This window comes from Equus asinus, chromosome 10, assembly GCF_041296235.1.
Source record: "Equus asinus isolate D_3611 breed Donkey chromosome 10, EquAss-T2T_v2, whole genome shotgun sequence".
Classification (NCBI taxonomy): domain Eukaryota; kingdom Metazoa; phylum Chordata; class Mammalia; order Perissodactyla; family Equidae; genus Equus; species Equus asinus.
In genome coordinates, this window is record NC_091799.1 from 77,541,589 (window position 1) to 77,563,385 (window position 21,797).

Genomic DNA, 21,797 nt, shown 5'->3' on the forward strand with positions numbered 1-21,797 from the left:
TATAAAACGTCATCTTATCCTGCCTGCTTCCAAGTTCTTCTTTCTGCAGGTATCCTGCAGGGTTCAGAGAGGCTGTGTAAGAATCCTCAGCATTGCTCCATCATATTTGACAGATTCGTACTGTAGCTGGATGAAGCCCATTTGTCATTAGCCGAGTCTCACAAGAAGTATCTTTGGGCATAAATTTATTCATTAATGTAGTTACAAGTGTGCTGTACACAGTCAAATCATCTTATTGCTTGGCAATTCTGCATGGTCTGTAGATTGACAGCAAGCTCAGGAACTAATGAAATCAGTCCCATTAGAGACCTCAAGCTCTCTGCATAAAAATGAGAGGGGGCAAGACATGGTGGTGAGAGTAGATAGACTTACTATAAGTAGGACCCTTAGTGGAACGGTAAGGCGCTAGTGGAAAAACCAGCTGTGCATTTGTTACCTACCTAACCCCACCCGCCATTTTATGTCTTTGTGTGTGCTAATGTTTGAAATTTGCCTATTTGTAATTAATAAATACTCATGAAGTCTTCTTAAGGCCTGTGTCAGCAAATCAAAAAAAAAATTCAATGATATATCACATCTCCTGTCTTTCTTCTTGAGGTGGTCATTCTAAATCTCAACTCTGGCCACTCATTTGAATGACTTGGCAACCTTTAACAAACAGTGATGCGGGGTCCCATCCCAGATGAGTCAAATGAGAATCGGGAGGTAGGTGGCGGGCAGGGATCAATGTTTTTTTCACAGATCCCCAGATCATTCTACGGTGCAATCAGTGTTTTGAAAGCAGCTGTGACATCCACATTCTCTGGTACTTGCAAAACAACTTACCCTTTGCGCAAGTCCTAGAGAATGTGCAAATGCGTGTGTACGTGTCAGGGGAATCCTTTATGATGGGGTGGAGTACATTGTTCCTTCTCAGAATCTATCCTGCTAACAGGTGTGTTTCTGGAATAAGAAGACCAGATCCTCCTGCAGGATATTGCAAATGCCTTAGGGAGTTTACCTAGATTCTTCAAAATGATCCACTATGCCTATAAAGAAGGCCAGGTTTGTAAAGGCATCCTACACTTGGCCTTGCCCAGGTGGCGATAACCCACGCAGCTCACTTTTAGTGGGAACGTGTAGATCTGTGCCTCCCTTTCCAGCCAGTGTAGTTATTTTACTAGTTTTGAGTTTAGCCCTCTATGAGAATCATCCATACGCCTTTTTTTCCCAAATTACACACTCCTTCAGCCTCCCTCCTTGAGGATCCCCAGATGAGAACCACTGGGGATTTTTTGTTTGTCCTGTTTTTGTTTTTGTTTTCAACACAGCACTACTGCTCATTTCAGCTGATTTAGCACTCGCAGGTTCATTATCTGAATACACTTGTTGATGTGAGAACAGCAGTGCAAGAATTACGAAATGACTCTCCTTTGATTGGACTTTGCATCCAGGAAGCCCAATTCGACAAAAATCCCAAGTGAAAACAAACAATAATTGTTCCCCCAGTCCTCTGGCCCTTTGCAAATCAGTGCCCTACAGGACCGGTCTGGCCGTTCCACGGGGGCTGCCGCACTAGAGCAGATGTCTGCGGGCCGGATGTTCGCCTTTGCCATATGCATTCTAGAAGTGAGTGTCCTGACAGCCGGGCCCACTCCCAAGTGAGTCGCTTTTCTGTTTGTCTCTGGAATTTCACTGTGGGCTTTAATATTTCAAGGTCTACCTCTGACGGCAAAGTGGGTAAAAAATTTCAACCCCCATTGAGATATGTAGCCCCAGAATTTAAACTTTGAAAAAGGTGAGAAAAGGCATGGGGTGTTTCTCTGAGCATGTTCTGAGGAATCCTGTTGCTGTTTCCAAGGGTTTCTTTTAAACAAGGCTTTCAAATGTTAAGGCTGACATACTCTAAACACTTGGAATTATGAAACAAAGCTGGTTTTTACCAGAGTATGATAAACTTGCATATATCAGGGTCTAATATCTGAGAAGTTGAAAATTAAGCAGATTTAAGCTTTCCCTCACTGCCTCCACGTCTAACATTCTTAATGACTGGATACATCACTCTCTTGCACCCGCATTAGGAAAGGTGAATCATTTTGCTTCTCCTCCTTGACATCTCAAGTTGTGCCCAGAGGCGCATGTCCTGTCCTTAGGTTTACGGTTGTATTTCTTCCATTTAAGAATAATCGCCCTCATGCAGACCTGTGAGCCGTGCATCCAGCAAACACAGTTATATTCTCTCATTTTGTTCTGATCCTAATTGGGAACACAAAGCCCAGGGCAAGTTGATTCAGGAAATAAACCAACCAGACACTATGTGCTTCCGAGCATGTACACTGTACCCGGAATTGCTGGAGCACACACAAACCTGTGTGATCTGAGACAGCGTGATCCGATCTAGTGAAGGTATTGAAATATTCTGGGCTTTGACAGTATAGCCGGGGGAAAATATCTGCCCAAACACTGTCCCTCTGCTCAGACATAACTGTGACCTGCATCCAATTCCCCTTGGTCCTTTGACTCTTGGTTTAACCGAGTTCTGTTTTGGATCTTAATGGCCATCTGAAGCACATCTTTGCAGCAGTGGAGGCTGCCCTTCTGCCTGGGCCCCACTCGATGCATGGTTTACTCACAGGGCTGCATCTTCCAGGAGGGGGCACCCAGAGGTGCTGGGCAGACCAGCACGGGGCCCTGGGTCAAGTGTTCCTCCAGGCTTTCCTTCATCCCTCATTATCTAAGAAACATCATTCCATGCAGAAAATATTTTCGTTTACTGAGCATCAGGTACAAAGGACATTCAGAACGGCAGCTACGGAAAGTTTCCTTAGTCCTCTTCTACTTATCCCGACCCTTTCTCAAGTTAAAAAAATAATTTAAACAACTCACATTCCTGGATGGTGACTCCTGCTGATCAAAAATGAGAGGCTGTGGAGAAGTTTCAACTGCTTGGAAGTGTGTACCCCCTGGGTCCTGGCCTCGCTCAGTTGTTTCAGGGAGGACCAGAAAGCCCCCTTGGCTGGCCCCCAGCTCCCGTAGCTGCCCTGATGAGTTGGACTCAGCTTCAGGGGCTCCCACCGCCATGCCCTCGCGAGTTTGGTAGGGTCACCCTGCTCCAAACACTCCGTGCTCTGCCCTTTACTAAGGGTTGAGGTCAAAACAGAGTGTTCAGATCAGTCATGAAGTGAGACACATAGGTCAGCCAAAGAATTGAAGTTTGCAAATGATTTTTAAAATACAAATTTGATCAGAATGGAGCACCTCTCTAGCACTCAGCCACCCAAGCTCAGGTCACGGTGCCTTTACTCACCATCAGACCATGTAAATCTGAGCAAGTTACTCAACCTCTCTGAACCTCAGGTCCCTCATCTGTAAGATGGTCGTTGTATTCGTTTCCTGATACCGCTTCCTAGGTGGCTTCACACAACAGAAATTTATTGTCTCACAGTTCAGGAGCCTGGAAGTTCAAGCCTCTGGTTTCAACAAGGCCACGCTCCCTCTGAGACTCTGGGAAGGATCTTTCCTAGTTTCTGGTGGTGGCCGGTCACCCTTGGCATTGCTTGGCTTGCAGCTACATCATTGTGATCTCTGCCTCTGTCATCACATGACAATCTGCTCTCATCCTCCCTCTCTGCAGGTCTGCCTGGTTCCAAATTTTCTCTTTTTATAAGGATACCAGTCATACTAGATTAGGGCCCACCCTAATGACCTCCTTTTAACTTGAATTCCTCTGTAAAGATCCTATTTCTAAATAAGGTCACATTCTGAGGTACGTGGGTTAGAACTTCAACGTATCTTATGGAGGGATACAATTCAGCCCATCACAGTGACAATAATAGCCTCTACCTAATAAGGTTTTTGGTGACCATTAATTCATTATACATATAAGGTCCTTAAAACGTCTGTGCTTGGCACGTTGTAAGAACTCAATAAACGTGAAGTATTCTTCAAAATAATGACCTTGCTATTACTTTCGCTTTGATATGCTCTCTGGTTTAGGACAGGAAGGGATGGAGTTTCAACCAGCCTTCAGGGGATATTATGTGGCTGTCGACATTTCATCTTAAGCCACAGCTACAGTGGGCCATTGCTACTGGCGAACTGTTGGGGATTTTCAGTGATCATTTGTTTGCAAACATGAGTGCACCCATGGGAACAGGTCATGAGGGGGACATCATCTCTTATGTTTCTCAAGGTAGAACAGAAATGTTAAAAACCACTGTGCAAGGAGAGCAACAGCTCATAACTCAGTCCTGGAGCCAGGTGGCCTGAGTTGGATTCCAGGGTCCGTACAATTTACTAGCTCTGTGACCCCAGGCAAATTCCTTAACTTCACTAAACTTGTCCCTCACCTGCAAAATGGGAATAAAAACGTGACCTACAGTGAGAAATCCCTGAATAAAACATACAATGTGCTTAGCACAGTGACACACAAAAATTACTAATCTAGGAGGGTAGCTATCATTAGTTTTTCTTTTTAATTTGTAAATAACAAAATATTTGCATGGTTCAAAGATCAAAGCATATAAAAAAGCATATATTGAGAATCTTGATTTCCCCACTCATAACTTTTCATGAGATTTGTGTTATTATATGTACAGTGCTTAGATTATTACCCCCTCCCACTCTACCTTACCCCCATAGGTAACTACGTTTATTAGTTTCTGGTGCATTCTTCTAGTATTTTTTAATGTAAATTAAAGCATAGAGACATATATAAACTTATTCTCCTCTTTCTTTTACATGCTATCTTGTACTTTGCTTTTTCTTTTTACTTTACAATACATCCTGGGAACCTTTTTGTGTCAGTATGGAAGGAACTTTCTCATTCTCCACACGATTGATTAATTCTCCATTGTGTGGCTACACAGGTCAGATAACCTGTCTTTTATTGATGAACATTTGGATGGTTTCCAATCTTTTGTACTATAAACAATGTTGCAATGAATACCCTTATTCATATATCATTTCGCAGGTGGATAATTGTACCTGAGGATAAATTCCCAGAAGTGATATAACTAGGTCAAAGGTAATCACTTTTGTGACTTTGCTAAAATTGCCCACTTGCCCCATGGGTTTGTATTATTTTGCACATCATCAGCAGTGTAAAGAATGTCTGTTCCCCACAGCATTGCCAACAGGAGCTCTGGCCAACTTTTTGATATTTGCCAATCTCATAGGCAAAAAAATGGTATCTTCAGGGTTGGCCCAGTGGCACAGCATTTAAGTTCTCATGTTCTACTTCAGTGGCCCAGGGTTCGCCAACTTGGATCCCAGGTGCAGACCTACACACCGCTTATCAAGCCGTGCTAAGGCAGGCGTCCCGCATATAAAGTAGAGGAAGATGGGCATGGATGTTAGCTCGGTGTCAGTCTCCCTCAGCAAAAAGAGAAGGGTTGGCAGTGGATGTTAGCTCAGGGCCAATCTTCCTCAAAAAAAAAAAAATGCTATCTTCAAATAGTTTTAATGTGCCTCTCTCTCATTGAGTCATGTTGCACATATTTTCTTACGTTTAAAGGCCATGTGTACGTTCCTTTTTGTGAACTGTCCCTATCCTTTGCTTATTTTCCTAGCGAGTCTCTTGTTTTTCTCTTATGGATTTCTATGACCACCTTATAGTCTTTGTCTCTAGTGTGAATTACAAACATTTTTCCCAGTTTGTCATTCATATTTTGACTGTATATGTGGTATGTTTTTAATGCAGTTATATTTTCATATTTATTTTATTTTTCCCTTTCCAAATAGTTAAGAAGGAGTATTAGACTGGAGCTGGAAGTCTTGAGAGTGGTTAGGCATATGGAGAGAAACTGCCTGGGTTTGAGTCCCAACTCGGCCACCAAGTACACTCTGCTGTGTAACCTGAGGAAAATTACTTACCATCTCTGTAGCTCAGTTCATTATCTTTAAAGTGTGATAGCACTCATAATGGATATCTCAGAGGGCTGATGTAAAAATTACGTGAGATAATGAGTATAAAGGCTTAGAAGAGTTCCTGATGTACACTAAGCACTCATAAATGTTAGCAATTATTATTCAAGTTATTTTAATTAAATTTATTTCAACAATCTGGAAAAATACCCAAACACCCATTAATAGAGAAGTCGGGCTTGACTATTAGGTTGAAGATAACCAAAATGTCAGACTTTTCTCCTTCTTTGGTTATATCCACTTGTGTTTTTGACATCCATATTCAACACAAGTGAACAGATATTTCTTTATCAGCCACTATTGGTTAAGTATGGTCATTTGGTTATTCATCCATTTAATACAGCAAATATTTATTGAGTTTGCAACATGGGCCAGACATTACATCAGGAGCTGCAGTGTAAGACTGAGCATGTTGCAAGGGTACCTGACCTCACTGGGCTTACGGTCTAGTGAGGAATATAAACTAGTAAACAGCAATTGCAACTCAGCCAAGTTCTCTGAGCGAAGCCCGTGATGATAAGGGAGACAAGCTCCCATGAGCTTAATTAGTCCACTTGAGCACTGGCCTCATCTGCTCTAGCCTCATCAAGGACTTTGCTCCTTTAATTCTGCCCCCCATCTCCTGCGTCAATATCTCCCTTTGTACCCAATCACTCCAATCAGCATACAGACATGTTGGAACATTTCCTTTAAATGTTGGCTGAGTCCTCAGCCTTATTCTAGACACACATGCTCACAGCCAGCCTTATGGTGTGAAATACTGCTTATATTCTGACAACTCTCAAATTTATATCCACCACTCACACCTCTCCCCTGAGCCCAATGTCTAATTACTTAGTCAACATCTCCTCTTGAAAATCTAACAGGCATCCCAAACTTATCACGTCCAAAACATCCCTATTGGTTACTCCATCCCTCGTCACCCAACCTGCACCACTATTTGCAAGTTACTCAGATAACCATCTGGCAGTCATACTTGACTCCTCTGAGTCATTCTCACATGCAGTCTACCAGCCAGTCTTGTTGGACTATCTTTAAAATATATCCCCAGTCTGCCCGCTTCTCACTATCTCCACCGCGACTGCTCTAGCCCAAATCGCTGTCATTTCTGGCTGCATTCATTCTTGTCCACTCCCCAACAGTTCTCCATCTAACAACCAGAGATCTCTTTAATCTTTTGAAAACATAAGTCCAAGTGTTACTCCTACGCTCATACTCCTCTAAGGGTTCCCATCAAGCTCAGAATCAAATTCAAACTCCTCCCCACAGATTACAAGGCATGAGCGACACCCCATCTGTTTCTCCAGGCACATCTGCCATTCTCCTTTTTGCTCACTCTGCGGTGTCATCCTACCTGCTGTGCCTCCAGCATGTCCCCTCAGGGCCTTTGCACTTACTTTTCCCTAGCTTAGAACACCCTTTTTCCAGACAACCACAGAGCTTCTTTCTGAATTCAATCAAGTGCCTAATCAAATATCACCTCCTGTTCTGGTCATTTTTGGCTGTCTAACAAAGCATTCCAAGACAATAGCTTGAAACAAGACCAATTATTTCTTTGGCTTATGAATCTGAGGTTTGACTGGGCTGGGTGGAGCCATTTTCATAGGTCTCCTACATGGATGTAGTCAGTGGCTGGGCCTGGGATCATCAAGGTGGCTTCTTTACTTATGTATCCGTCTCCCGGGTTGGAAGGATCCAAACAGCTAGGCGGCTGGAACAATTGAGTCTCCTTGGGAATCTCTCTTTCTCTCTGTGCTCTTCACTTCGTAGACCCCAGGGTACTTGGCTTCACACCTAGTGGTGAAAGGCTCCCAGAGCAAGAATCTTTATATAAACCAGCAGAACTTGGAAGGCCTGTGCTAACCCAGCCTTAAAAGTCACACAGCCTCACCTCCACTTCATTCTATTCATCAAGGCATTAACAAAGATCCCACCAGCTTCAAGAGGAGGGTGCAGAGACCCTACCTTTAATGGGAAGAAAGTCAAAGAATTTGTGAACACATTTTTAAAGCAGCACACCTCCTCTGAGAGAGTTCTTTCCCTACCTTGTGAAGCCTCCCACTCCTACCCTTATGGCTCTCCCTGACCTCTTACCCTGCTCTATTTCCCTTCATAGTTCACAGGTCTTAACTGATATTGCATGTTATATTTTCTAGTATACTCGTTTATTGTATCTCATCACTAGACGGTAGGCTCCATGACGGAAGGGATACTATCTTGTAGCCCCAGTGGCTAGAACAATTCCTGACACAGAGCAGGCCCTCCATAAAGGGAGTTGAATGTTGGCTCATTGGAAGCACATGAGATAAGCCCCTAACTAAGACTTGGGAAATCAAGAAAGGTCCTGAAAAATACTAAAGTGTTGGACACTGGTGTTATATTATCTTTTCATCTTGAGGAATTGCGTGAACTAAACAACCTGGCAGATCCATGTGTTAAGAATGCAGTGCTAACTAGCTTATATTTCTCCACTCAAAGGAGCCATGTTGTCTTATTTATTGACCAAAATTTTCCTTCCTACAGCAGGTGTTTTCTTGCCTGGGCCTGCTGCAAAGTGTCCTGGAGTGTGAGCTGCACTCAAGGTTTTCTTTTTCTAAAGCTGGAAACTTTTTTCCTGGAAGGGAGATGGAACCAGGTGTCCATCAATGGCCCTTCATTTAGTGCCTGTCTGGCCCAGAGTTAGACTTCCTGCTGTGCTGATGTGCATCACTTTGATCTAGGAAGACACGTTCAAGCTGAGAGTGAAACACTGAGAGATACGTTTTACTCGATACACACATTTCATCTAAGAATCCAGAAAGTGCTTTACAAATACTTCTCCACTCAGCCTAATAGCTCAGCAGGGTGAAAGGCAGGTGGTGAGTGTTGTACACACCCAGTCCTTGAGCTATGAAAGATGATCGGCCCAGTGAGTCTAAGGAGCTGGGAGGAGGGTCTTGGGCTCAGAAGGAGCTATCCAAGACCACTCATCTCATTTCTTAATATATTTAGTGCATTCACTTCAATAACACATTCCTTTTGCATAAGCTATTATTTACTCCTAATAGATCCTGAGACTCTTGCCATTTTTTGCCTCCAAGTATCCAGGTACCTGGTGCAGTGAAGGCAAAACAGCCAGTTTTCAGGTTATTTTTGCCTGATTTGACATCATTTAGGTGTAAGCTTAAAATAGATCCAGGCGAGAGCCACGTTGTCCAATTGATGTGCTTTACCTGAAGCTACTATATTAAAAAAAATAAATCCATCATTGCTAACTTCCTGTATCTCAAAATGTCTACAAATCATGACACTATTACATCCAAAAATTATTGAATGAGCTATGACCTTTTAGATTATTCAAAGGAGATCTGAGTTGGAAAAAAAAAGTCAGCAGTGGGGACAGGGCAAAATTGCAGTGCACTGGGGTGGGGAGACGTGGATTCCCAATCCAGTTTTACCATTAACTGTTCAACTTTGATAAGTAGTGTAATTCCCTGTTTTTAGTGCTCCATTTGTAAAAGAGAATTGATAACACCTACAAAATTTATCCCTCAGTGGCAGAATAAAGGTTTAATGAGGAAATGAGCTTTGACAATTGTCTAATAAAAATAGTGGAAAAATTTAAGGAATTGTTTAATCAAAAAACAGTTATTGAGTGTTATGGGCTGAATTGTGCTCCCCCAAAATTCACATGTTGAGGTCCTAACCTCCTACATCTCACAGTGTGACTATATTTGGAGATAGGGTCTTCAAAGGGGTAACTAAGTCAAAATGGGGTCATTAGGGTGGGCTCTAATCCAATATGATTGGTGTCCTTATAAGAAGAGTAAATTTGAACATAAGCAAGTGCAGAGGAAAGACCATACGAAGACACAGGGAGAAGACAGCCATCTACAAGTCAAGGAGAGAGTCCTCAGAAGAAACCAACCCTGTAGGCAGCTTGATCTCAGACTTTTGGCCTTCAGAATTGTGAGAAAATAAAAGTCACTCAGACATTTAAGTCACACAGTCTGTGGTACCTTGTTATGGCAGCCCTAGCCCACTAATAAATACCCTGAGCTTAATATCTAGAAGGGTGTAAATCTTGCTCCCAGGGCAAGAGTGTGATCTGTGAGGACCTTCCTATGGGGCCAGGTTGGATCATTCAGGTGATGAGTCCAAATTATGGTCTAGGAGGGCAATAAAAGATCAAAGGCAAAGATCTGGTGCTCTGTACTAAGTCCAAAGTATGAGTCAAATCTGCAAAAAAGAAAAGGAGTCCTTAAAGTTAGAAGCTAAGAAAGAAGGGAATTAGTTTGCCCCTAGTTAATGTGGGGCTATTATTAATGAAAAGATGTGAGAGAACAGTCTACAGGCAATGCCAGTTCCCCTGGAGCAGGGTCCTGGTCACTTACGTGTGAGACAGATGAACAGCCTTTCTCGTCAGCCCCCATCACTGGCTAGGTTCTAGCCTGACCAGCAAAGGATTGCAATGCATTCTGGAGTATTTGCAGTGGGTTTTACCTTCCATACATGCTCCTCCAGTCTGTACTGTACCCTCGGAACTAGTTATTCATTGAAGGTGGTCTCAGTGGCTGGTGAGAAAGATAAAGATGTCATACTATTGTCTATAGGGTGTGGTTTCTAGACCAAGGAAGTAATCTCTTAGAGGGAGATGTTACAACAAAATGCTAATATGATCTTCTAAGTAAGTGATGAATACAAAAAAGATAGACAGGAGCAGATAATCCACTTGAAGGCAACAGGACTAATACTGGAGAAACTAGAAGATATTGAAAAGATCCATATAGATACTAATACGTAGAGCCTAGAGTAATTCCTGAAACAAATGAAAGGCCAGCTCAGTGACATTTTCAGGTCAATAGTGGCCTCCAGCTTAGATTATATTGGTATAAAGAGCACCCGGACATCTACTTGAATTCCACCCTTTCAGAGTTCATGGATAATCACCCAGATGTTGTCAAACGGTGTTTCTCAATATCGTGTGAACATGAGATCACCTGGAATACTTTTTAAAAACATCGATGCCTGGAGCCTATCCTCAGAAACCTTAACTGAGTTGGTTTGGAATGGGGATCACAATTTTATAATTCCCCTTTTTAAGGTCTGAGGATTACGATGTGCAATCAGTATTGAGACCCACTGCTATAAATCATAAAGGTGCATCTGCCAATGCCTCTTGATGAAGCCTGTCTATTCCAGATGAGGCCTTAGTTTTATGGAAAAGTTCTAGCAGAGAATTTCTCAGCCGTGTGGTTTCAGATATACACTAATACTCAGACTTCCAGAAAAGCAGGTTCTTCAAGGGAGTTTTGGCAGCTTGTGTAGTACACTTTCAACCTGTACTTTTCAAAGATTGAAGCTCATGAGGCCTCTTGATTTTCTGGATGGTGTAGGCAAGAGTCAGGCTTACAAAAGTGGTGTCTCCAGTCATGAAACCATCCTTAATGACAAGCAAATCTTGCACAAATATGATGTGAATGGCTCACCAAGAGACCATAATCTAGAGAAATATAGGCCTAGGTCTGTCCCAGACAATATGATCAAGGACTTCCTCCCCTTCATTGCATTTACTTATTTATTCATGCAAAAAACACTTACTGAGCATTTGGTATATTCCAGGTACTTGATAGGGAAGCTGAACAAGACTGAAAGTTCCTTAGCTCACTGATATTTTTGTCTGGAATATAAGCTTTGTTTATTTGGGGATCTCAGTTTTTGTTTTATTTTGTTTTGTTGTTTTGCATACCATTATATCCCCATGCCTAGCAAAGAGTAGACAATTAGTAAATATTTGGTGAATGAGTGGATAAATCAGTGAAGAAGTAAATTAATTGACATAAATCATTGCAAAGGAGCTTATGATATGGAGAAGAACAAGATGCTATAAGAATGTGCACACAGAAAAGTAAACTACACAAGGTTAGGGAAGTTTCTTGGGAAAAGAAATTATGTCTAATATGAGATCAGCATGGTAAATAGGGAACAGGAGGTTTCAAAGCCTGAAGACGTTAGAAAACGTTGCTTATTGTGGGAATTTCAAGTTTAACGTGGCTGGAGCTTAGATGTAGAGAAGTGAAGTTGAGGAATTAGAAAGGAGATAGGCCATGGAGAGCTCTCTAGACCATGTGTCTTTGTTTCCTATTGCAGCTGTAAAAAATTACCAAATTAGTGGCCCAAAACAACACAAATTTATTATCCTATAGTTCTATAGGTCAGAAGTCTGAGATGGGTCTCACTGGGCTAAAATCAAGGCGCCAGCAGGGCTGTGTTCCTTTCTGGAAGCCCTAGGGAAGAATCTATTTTCTTGCTTCTTCCAGATTCTAGAGGCTGCCTACATTCCTTGGCTCATGACCTCCTTCCATCTCCAGAGCCAGCAACAGCCAGCAGAGTCCTTTTTCACGCTTTGAATTTCTCCTGCTTCTTCTGTCTTCACATTTCTCTGAAGAACTCCTGCTTTTAAGAGCTCACATGTTTGGAATGGGACCACCCAGATAATACAGGATAATCTCTTAACCACATCTGCAAGGTCACTTTTGCCATGTAAGGTAACATATTCACAGATTCTGGAGTTAGGACATGGACATCTTTGGGAGTCGTTATTCTGTCTACCACACCATGTTAGAAAATTTGGACTTTATCATAAGAGTAATGGGAAGCTACTGAAAGATTTTCAGCAGGGGAATGGTACAATCAAATTTGCATTTTTAAAAGGTCCCTTTGGATGATTCATAGAAATTGGATTAGAAGTAAACTATTGTTCTCCCAGAGAGAGATAGTGTTAGCGTAGACCAGAGAAATGTCTAAAAGAGATGAAGGATGGACAGATTTGAGAGTCATGTACGAGACTGTAAACAATAGGTTTTAGTGGTTGATTAGATATGAGAGATGAAAATGGGGCATGCAGAACAAGACAAGTAACACCCAAGTCTCTGGCTAGGGTGACTGCATAAACGAAACTAACGTTTACTGTGACTATAAATACAGGGGGAGGAGCAGCTTTAAGACAAGAGGAAAAATAATGAATTCATTTTGGGATACATTGAATTCAATGAGCCATGAAGACATCCAAGTGCAGACGTCCAACTGGGAGTTATATCCAAGAGTTTAAAATTCAGGAGAGATATCTGGAGTGCAGACTTATCTCTGAGAGTCATTAGCATACACATGGAAACCAAAGCCCTGGAAAAAGTGTAGAGAATAAAAAAAAGAGATCCAAGGACAGGAACGTGAGGAAAAACAGCACTTCAGAGACTATCAAAGGAGGAAGAGCCTGCATAGGAGAGTAGGACAAGTGGGCAGAGAAGAAAGAAGAAATGAATCCAGTGTCATTCAGTCCAAGGGAGGAGAGTGTTTTAAACAGCAAGAGTGGTCAACTGCATTGATTGCTGTGAAGAAGTCAATAAGATAAGGGCTGAAAGGAGCCAAGGGAGCCACATGGCAGTTATCGTTGACTTTGGCAAGAGCAGTGTCCTTGGGGCTGGAGGGTTGAGCAGAGATTGAGAGGTAAGGAACAAGAAACCAGGGTGCAAACTACTATTTCGAGTAAGTTGGCTGAGATGATGAGAGGTAGCTAAAGAGGCATGTAGAATTGATGGAAAAGATGAAACTGTTTTTTTTGGATGAGAGAGAAGCACAAATATATTTACAGCAATTCCTTTAAGAAGTGACATTGTGAAAAGCAGGAGGGAGATGTGGTGGCTGGAAGGAAATGTAGAATTCAGAAAGTGTGTTATTTATTCATTCATTTGCTTGTTTATGTTTGATGAGAAGGACTTGAACACATTCTATTACAGGTGAAAAGGAGTTGGTAGTGAGGGAAAGTTTCAAATGGAGGGTATAATCAACTGCTCAAGATCTCAAAGAGGAGCTGGACTCTGGAGATTTTGTGGAGGCACTGGCATTACCTAGCCATCCCTCTGGAGCAAGAGGCTGCACATACAAAGGATAGGTGCCTGTTCAGGCAAGTGGGGCAGGAAGTTTATAAGATTCTTGTTTGGTGGCTTTTGCTTTTTGAGGTTTTTTCTGTCATGGAATGAGATAATAAATCCAATGTAGAGTTGCAACCAGAAGAGATCCAAATGGTGAACCAAGAGAAAAAGAAAAGATCAAAATCAGAAAGGCACTGCCCAGGATGGGGTCTGGGGGTGGGAGAGAAAGCTATAAGTGCCAAAATATATATGTTAAAACTCAGAAAAATGAGGACTACGTCCTGAAGTGGAGTGTGAAGTGGTAAGGCTTCCAGTTCGAGATACACAGAATGCAGGGGTGGGAAAGCTTGACTTATGAGGTGCTGCTACAGGAATGACTGGGTCAGCTGACTTAAATCTGCAAGAGATGCCACAACTAGAAGGACCCACAACTAAAATATACAACTACATACTGGGGGGATTCCGGGAGAAAAAAAAAATCTGCAAGAGAACCAGGCAACTGGACGCTTTCCCAGACTCTCTGGCGAGTGCAAAGGGAAACAAGGTTTCTACCTTCAATGAGTTCATTAGCAAGTTGGCAATGTAAGACTGATCAATGTAAAACGCATAGAGGATGACTTGCTAGTTTTTCTCATCACCATTATTATTGTTGTTGTTAAGTTGAAAGTTAAGTTACGATACGGTACAAGAATTAAACAAAAAGATGAGTTGAAAATACAAAACAGTGTGTGATCAAATGTCAAATGAGAGATACAGTGAAAGGATAAGTACTATAATTTGGAATGGGAAAAATCAGTAAATAAATTAAATTGATTTGTGAAGACTTCTTGGAACAAGGCAGGCACAATGGTCAATGCAAGTTGACATGTTCTATTATCTTAGTTATGCCCCAGAGCCAGAGCAACAGAGTGGCACTCCATTGCCCATAGACTGCAGAATGAGCTCCTGGAGCGGATGGTCGGAATGTGACCCTTGCCTCAGACAAATGGTAAGCGTTCGTTGACATTCACCTCTGATGTCCCTAAACGGAAACTGTATTGCCAGCATCTCCAGGGATTGACTATGAGGCAGGAAGGCCCCCAGCTGAGTTCCAAGAGGGAAAGATAAGTATCTAAATGGATGACGCTAACTTTGCTGAGCAATGCGAATGTTGCACAGTATATTAAATCAGTGTGATGAGGAGCCACATTCTGTAGAAGAGACTGCCAACCTGGAAAGTGAGGTGTTACTTTAAGTAACATTAGTGACTGCGTTGAGGCCTTCCATCTTAAAACCATTGACTCACATGGGTTTGGAGGGCTGCAGTGGTATGGAGGCAGTTTTAGGTTATAATCCCTTTTTGGCATTAGAAATTCTAACATTTCGAGCTGGTTTTGTGCAGTTTCGCTCAAGAAGCATTGAAGTCTTTGGACAATTTAATGGGCAAAGGTGCGTGGATGCTGTGGGAGACAGACGACAGTGTGTACCCACTGAGGCCTGCGAAGAGGTTGAGGATGACTGTGGAAATGACTTTCAGTGCGGTACAGGTAATCCTGGCGTTCCTGTTGCTCGTTGTGGGTTTCCGTGTGCACTCATAAGGGAAAAGAAAGAAATGTGCTCCAGATGCTCATATTTCCAAGAGTGAAAGGGGCCCAAAAGAGGGCCACATATATATTCTATACAAAGAATTCAAATATATATGTCAGCCATCTATCGTTAAAGTCCATTTGATAACTTCAGAAAGAGGGAGAAAATTTGCGTTAGACACATGGCATCTTTCCTGATTTTGATTGCAGGCAGATGCATAAAGAAGCAACTTCTGTGTAACGGTGACAATGACTGCGGAGACTTTTCAGATGAGGATGATTGTGAAAATGACCCCCGTCCCCCATGCCGGGAGAGAGTGGTGGAGGAATCCGAGCTGGCGCGGACTGCAGGCTACGGGTTTGTATTTCACTTGAATGTTTCTAGATGAAGATGAGTGAAAACAATCTCCATCTCTCCTGCTGTGCTAGATTGGTGGGAGTCTGAGCTGGTGCAAAAACTTGAATTATATTTGAGCTTGAAAGAAGGTAAGTGCTGAATAAGTATCTCAAGATAATTGGGACACACTGCCTGGCCTCAGTAGGGGTCTATAGAATGGATGAGCCTATCAGGATGATAGATGATTACTTTTGAGCCCAGTAAGAGATGAAACACCTCACTTGTGAACCTCTGGAAGACCACAGCAATGTTGAAATGACATGTTAACATTTGAAATTGAGTTGCTAGTAGTAGGTCTGGCGATTCGATTCAAATATTTGAATTGCCAGGAAGGCCATCTTCCACTGGAAATTCTGGACTTATACCTGGTTATAAGTTCTCAGGGGGCTCCAGTATTGTGGGGTTGACCCAAGAGGAACAGGACAGAGGAAGCAGTGCTGATGCCAGGTGGGTATGGTGTTGAGATTTTGGTTCTCATTGCAGAGCTGAAGCTTCCCTCCTTTTCCACACAAAACTTAGGGGCTCTGACCAGGTAAGCTCAGATGAGAAGTCTTGGACAGTTTAGAACTCAGAGTTATACAGAATAGAGACCACTATGCAGAGATCTGTGCTGTAAGAATTAGGAAAGTGGCATAGGCCTGAGGTGCTGTCCCTTTCTGTTCCACATAGTCCGAGAACCTTCCAGGGATGTCCACAGCACAGTCTCCACTAGTTGTTCTGAGCTGTTTTCGGTAATATTTTCGGTGGATTTGTTGGCAAATTGTCCCCAACAGAGAACCAAGTGTTCCGCCATCCAGTAGTATATTGTTAAACATGGTACATGGCTTTATTTCATTGCCTATGATGCAATGGATCACTTCATCCTCATAATCCCAGTGCCTGGTTCATAGTTGCCACTCAATAAATGCTGGTGTGTAGATAAACAGGTGAATTAATTAGTTAACTAATGAAAATAAGTGCTTCTAAAATACTGTCAGTTGGCATCAGGTAAGATTGAACCTCGGTCCCTGGAAAGAAATTCAGGTTCGAGACTCCAGTCCTGGGAATGGCGATGGGAGGAAAGAAGATGGAGGCAATGATAAGAGTAAGGCTGATAGAGGGACTAAGATTGTAGCTCTCAATCAGAAGTGATTTTCCCTCCAGGGGACGTTTAGTGATGTCTGGAAACCATTTTAGCGGTCATAACGGTGGGGGATAGGGGTGGAGGGCTTGAGAGGGTGGCACTGTGGGAGCACTACTGACATCCAGTGGATTGAGGCCCTGGATGATGCTAAACATCCTACAATCCACGGGACAGTCACACCCAAAATGTTAGTAGGCAGAGGTTGAGAAACCCCACAGTAAGGAACTGGGCAGTTCCTACGATAAGACCTCTGTATTTGATTTGAATAAAAATAGAGATGTCTCCTCTCTCTAAGGCAGACGAGACTTCTTTAATTACAGTAAGGAGAATATTCCAGGTTACCAAGAGTCAGGTACCAGATAAATCATTCCACACACCCTTTATTCACTTGATAAAATCTTGTCTTAGCAGCATTCAAATATTACCCACAGTGCCTTTGGCCCTTAGCCTGAAGGTAGGAATCTTGAATCAATTGGATGGTCTTTGTCCCCAAACTCAGCAGGCCCTCTTGACAGTTGGCAGTATGTTGTACGGGATTGTCCGCAACCTTGTAACCCAATCACTGCCTGCTCCAATGAGTTCTGACTCTCCTTGCTACTTTCCTCGCAGAGAGACTGTGAGAGACTGTGAGTCTACGGTGAAAGCCCATTACTACTCTATTTTGCTTTATTTGGGATCCAAGAAACAGTTTTCTCCCTAATCTAAACAAACGAGCTTGAAGCAGGGAATTGCAGATGTTATATATTCTCACTCAATGCAAATTTACATCTTGTCTTATAGGAAAAGGATACAGAAATCTTGGCCCATTTGGCCGAAAAACAATGGTTCGTAGTCTACTGGTTTCCTTTGTTCGCGGAAAAGAAAATTTGTTGTGTAACATTTGCCAGGGAGTTTCATAATGAGGCATCCCAGAGAGCTGGCTAGGACCCCTTACAGACCTCATGCTTTACCACAGTCTAGGTTGGTGGTGGGCAGCAGCACAGGGCTCAGCCTTCAGGACCGAGTCAGAGGCTGGGGCCCCAGCTGTGGGCAAAGGTCAGCTGCAGAGGAGGACGATGAAGTAGGTCCTGGTAGAATCAGTCCATCATCGGCTTTTATTAAATTCCCCATCACCATGAGCAATAACGTATAACGAATCTAGGCTTCATAAAGCCTATTATTCTCTGACAGCCTTCATTTGCATAATACTTTGAAGTTTTCAAAATCTTTTTGAACGTTCCTTCTCTCTAAATTTTCATAATAATCCTCTGAGATTGTTAGGGGAGGTATTATATTCATTTTACAGATAAGAACTGAAAGAAGTAAATAAAGCCACTCGGCTTGTTACTTTCTAGTAGAACTGAGACCCAAATTTCTCTGGTTTATGTAAAACTATGTTTTTTCTTCCATGCCAGCTTTCCTTCTCCTTCTCCTCACATGCCCATCACCCCTTCCGTCGCTTCCCCCACATCAAGACAAAGCCCATAAGTCAATACTGTAACTTCAGAGTAAAACTAATCTTATAAAATGAAATTCCTTAAGTAGCTATCTATTACCTGAATATTTGAATCAAGAGTATAGAAGAGTAGTATAAATCAGTAGTATTTAAGGAGAGGTTTCAAAATAGCATGGTCTATTACACGTGTGATATTCTTTGAAACCCTTAGCAATACATACTTATTTGCTGAACATCTCCATTACTCTTATATGGGGCTATGGACTATGTTGACATCGAGGTAACTGGAGTCAACGTCCTAATCATAGCAACGTGCTTATCAACTGCTCCTGCACAATCCCCTCTAGAAAGCCTCAACACGTCTTATCAGCAGTCATATACAGTCAGATTCTTTTGCACATGAACATCACAAGTACTCATCGTAATTAATTTATACTTTTTCTTTCATTTGAAGGACTCATTTAAATTCTCATGCCAAGGGAATTCACTTGTATCGCAAATATTTCAACCTCTTGCCTTATAGGCATCTGAGATTCTCTAGAAGTGTTTAAGGAAATCCCCAATTCATCTTGCCTTCATTGAAAAAACATAAATCCAAACCAGCTGTAAATGCTGTACAAAATGCAAGAAATTACCTTTGTTGTGTGATCTGAGCACAGCACCACTTCTGTGGAGGGAGCTGTCTCTTCAGTTCACCTGGCGGAGGGGAACTGCCTGTGGTTCTAGATGCAGGTGTGAAAGCAGGCATCTGTAAGCGCTACCAAAGAACACATGTTTTTTATTTCCCAGGCGATGACATTCCATCCATGAGAAGTTTTCATGTTTTTTGGCAGAAAAATATTGGCTCATTCTGTACTAGACTGGCTGTCTCTGTAGTAGTGGAACCAAGTCAAAAGTTTTGAAACATTTCTTCCTTAGTTGTGCTTTAGACTGTGGATCAGCCTCATAGTAACTTTCCAGATGGATCCAGCCAACTGGTCAATTTGCTGTTCTGTAAAACAATAACCTTCAAACTAGGGAATGCATACCGTGGGGTGCAAAACACTTTCCAAGGGGGAGACAGGTAAGTTTTAAGATATTAGTTTCCTCAACTATTAGGTACTTAACTAATCTGTCTAACTAATAGTAAATTCTCAATTCCATATGTACATATTTTTCATAAAATTGATAAGCTTGACAGCTCAGTGGCATTCAAGTTGTTAAGTCCATTCCCCTTTCTCCCCTTTTACAATCACCTAACTCTCACTTTCCAGAAGAAAAGTACACTCTTCACCCATCTCACATTTTACTATGGGGTGGAGAAACCAAGAAACAACTTCAAATATTGGTACTCAATTCAACTCTAACACCTCGTAAGTCAAGTAGTCTCCAATTTTTCATCAACAGCAGTACAAGATGTCCTAATCAATTGTCAGATAATGGACTGTAAAAATAATTTTTGATGACAGAATAGTATGTGATTTCTTTTACGTAGAACTCAGAAGATCAAAGAGTGAGTGACATTGCTATGACAAAATTCCTTCTATTCTTATCTACTTATTTGAGGAAAGTTCCTCAGTATCTACATCTATAAGAATGCAAAGGAGGAATAAAATTGATACTGAACCCTGTCTTTTTCTAACAGTAAATAATAGTCATCCATGGATGCTGGAACTAATCAATTAATTTAAAAAGAAGCCCCACTCATTTCACTGAGAGATGCTTTTCCAATAAAATTTTACTTACATCTATTAACTATTTTAAAAATTTTAGTAGACTCATATATAATACTAATAAATGATCACTCAATCCAGACGAAGTTTTTAAGTACTTAGACTCTATGGTCAAAGGATATTTAATATTTAAAAATTTCAATTAGTACCTTTTTTGTACATTAAATTATGAAAAAGTGGTCAATTAAAACTTCTAAGCATAAAATAACATTACCTTAGATTAAAATTCTGTGGTGGAAATAGAATAGAAATGTGGATTCAAGAATAAAAAGAGGGGGCCGGCCTGGTGGAACAGTGGTTAAGTGCACACGTTCGTGGCCCGGGGTTCGCCAGCCCAGATCCCGGGTGCGGACATGGCACTGTTTGGCATGCCGTGCTGTGATGTGTCCCACATATAAATTAGAGGAAGATGGACATGGATGTTAGCTCAGGGCCAGTCTTCCTCAGCAAAAAAGACGAGAATTGACAGCAGTTAGCACAGGGCTAATCTTCCTCAAAAAAAAAAAAAAGAATGAAAAGAGATGGGGACATATGGGAAATCTCCTTACCTTTCACTCATTTTTCCATGAACCCAAAACTGTTCTAAAAAATAAAGACTATTACAAAAAAAGAATCAAAAGGAGTGTTATAAAATGTCCAGCTATTAAAGAAATATAAGCACTGTAGTGATTTGATACCCACCTTCACTATAGCATTTATATTCCATTGGATTTATTTTTAAAAGAGACGATATAATTATATTTCAAAGTGTAAATATTTACAGCACACTAGGAAATTATATCCTTTGCAACTACTTAAACTGAAGATGAAAAATTTTAGATGTCAAACTAAAACTGTGCAGGAAGGCATAGTTTATCAAAAATTTTTGTAGAGTAAACTAGCGGAAAATCTGAAGGGTGCTACATAAAAATGTGCCACGCTCATTTCCACCTCCAGGCTTTCCTGCACGCCATTCCTCCTGTCCTTTGAGCCCCGTGCTTCAAAATCCACATCAAATCCTACTTCTTCTAAAACTCTTTTTTATGACCCTACCGTGGGGATCTCTTCCTTTTGGGAACATGGACAGCACTTACCTGTACTACTCGTTTAGCACACGCATATTCGTCCTTGGACTACTTTTGGAAATTGGTGATTTGTGTGTCCAGCTTCCTAAATTGGTTATAATTTTCATGAGATCAAAGACTATGTATTAACTGTCTTGATATTACCTACTATTTATTACAAACACTACACATAGATATAACAGTCACCTAAGAGTTCATCATTATTATAAAGAAAGATTAGCATCATTGTTCACTGAAAGTGAAGAGGTACATGGTCTCTGTTGCTGCAGATATATGGAGGACAAATTCACTATGGAACAAGGAAAATGTACTTGAGGTCTTGTTTAAAAAATAAATACAAATCATTTGTTTCCAGTGTTCTATGTATTTGCATCAAAACCTTACTAATACAAAAAAAAAAGTATTTATTGCTCAAATGTCTATAGATGCAGGGATAGGTGAAAAATTAAAACCAAATTTTACTCTACCACAAGAAAGAAGATGTTCAAGAGAGCAAACCAAATATATAAAGTCTCTTTTTTTCTCTCTCTTTTTCAAGTTACTAGGTCTAATTTTTGGCCCTATCTTAGACGTATAGGGCCACAGCACTTTTCAAGAAAGGTATTTTTAGTGGAGCAAAAAGTGAGAAGTGGTTAATTTGACCTATATGGGCAGTCTTAGGAAAGATACTCCTGAATCAGTTCCTTA

General features: G+C 41.4%; 1 protein-coding gene across 2 annotated transcripts in view; it reads left to right on the top strand.

The window, feature by feature from the left end:
- Positions 1–1,466: 1,466 nt before the first annotated feature.
- C9 (complement C9) overlaps positions 1,467–21,797 on the top strand; it is a 47,001-nt gene continuing 26,670 nt past the window's right edge. The window contains exons 1-4 of one of the 2 annotated variants that reach the window (XM_014831263.3): positions 1,467–1,640; positions 14,697–14,802; positions 15,196–15,340; positions 15,590–15,737. In XM_014831263.3, the coding sequence (XP_014686749.3) occupies positions 1,564–1,640; positions 14,697–14,802; positions 15,196–15,340; positions 15,590–15,737 (476 nt within the window). In that variant the 5' untranslated portion in view covers positions 1,467–1,563. The remainder of the gene's footprint in view (positions 1,641–14,696; positions 14,803–15,195; positions 15,341–15,589; positions 15,738–21,797) is intronic. The other variant, XM_070519736.1, reaches the window with a different exon arrangement.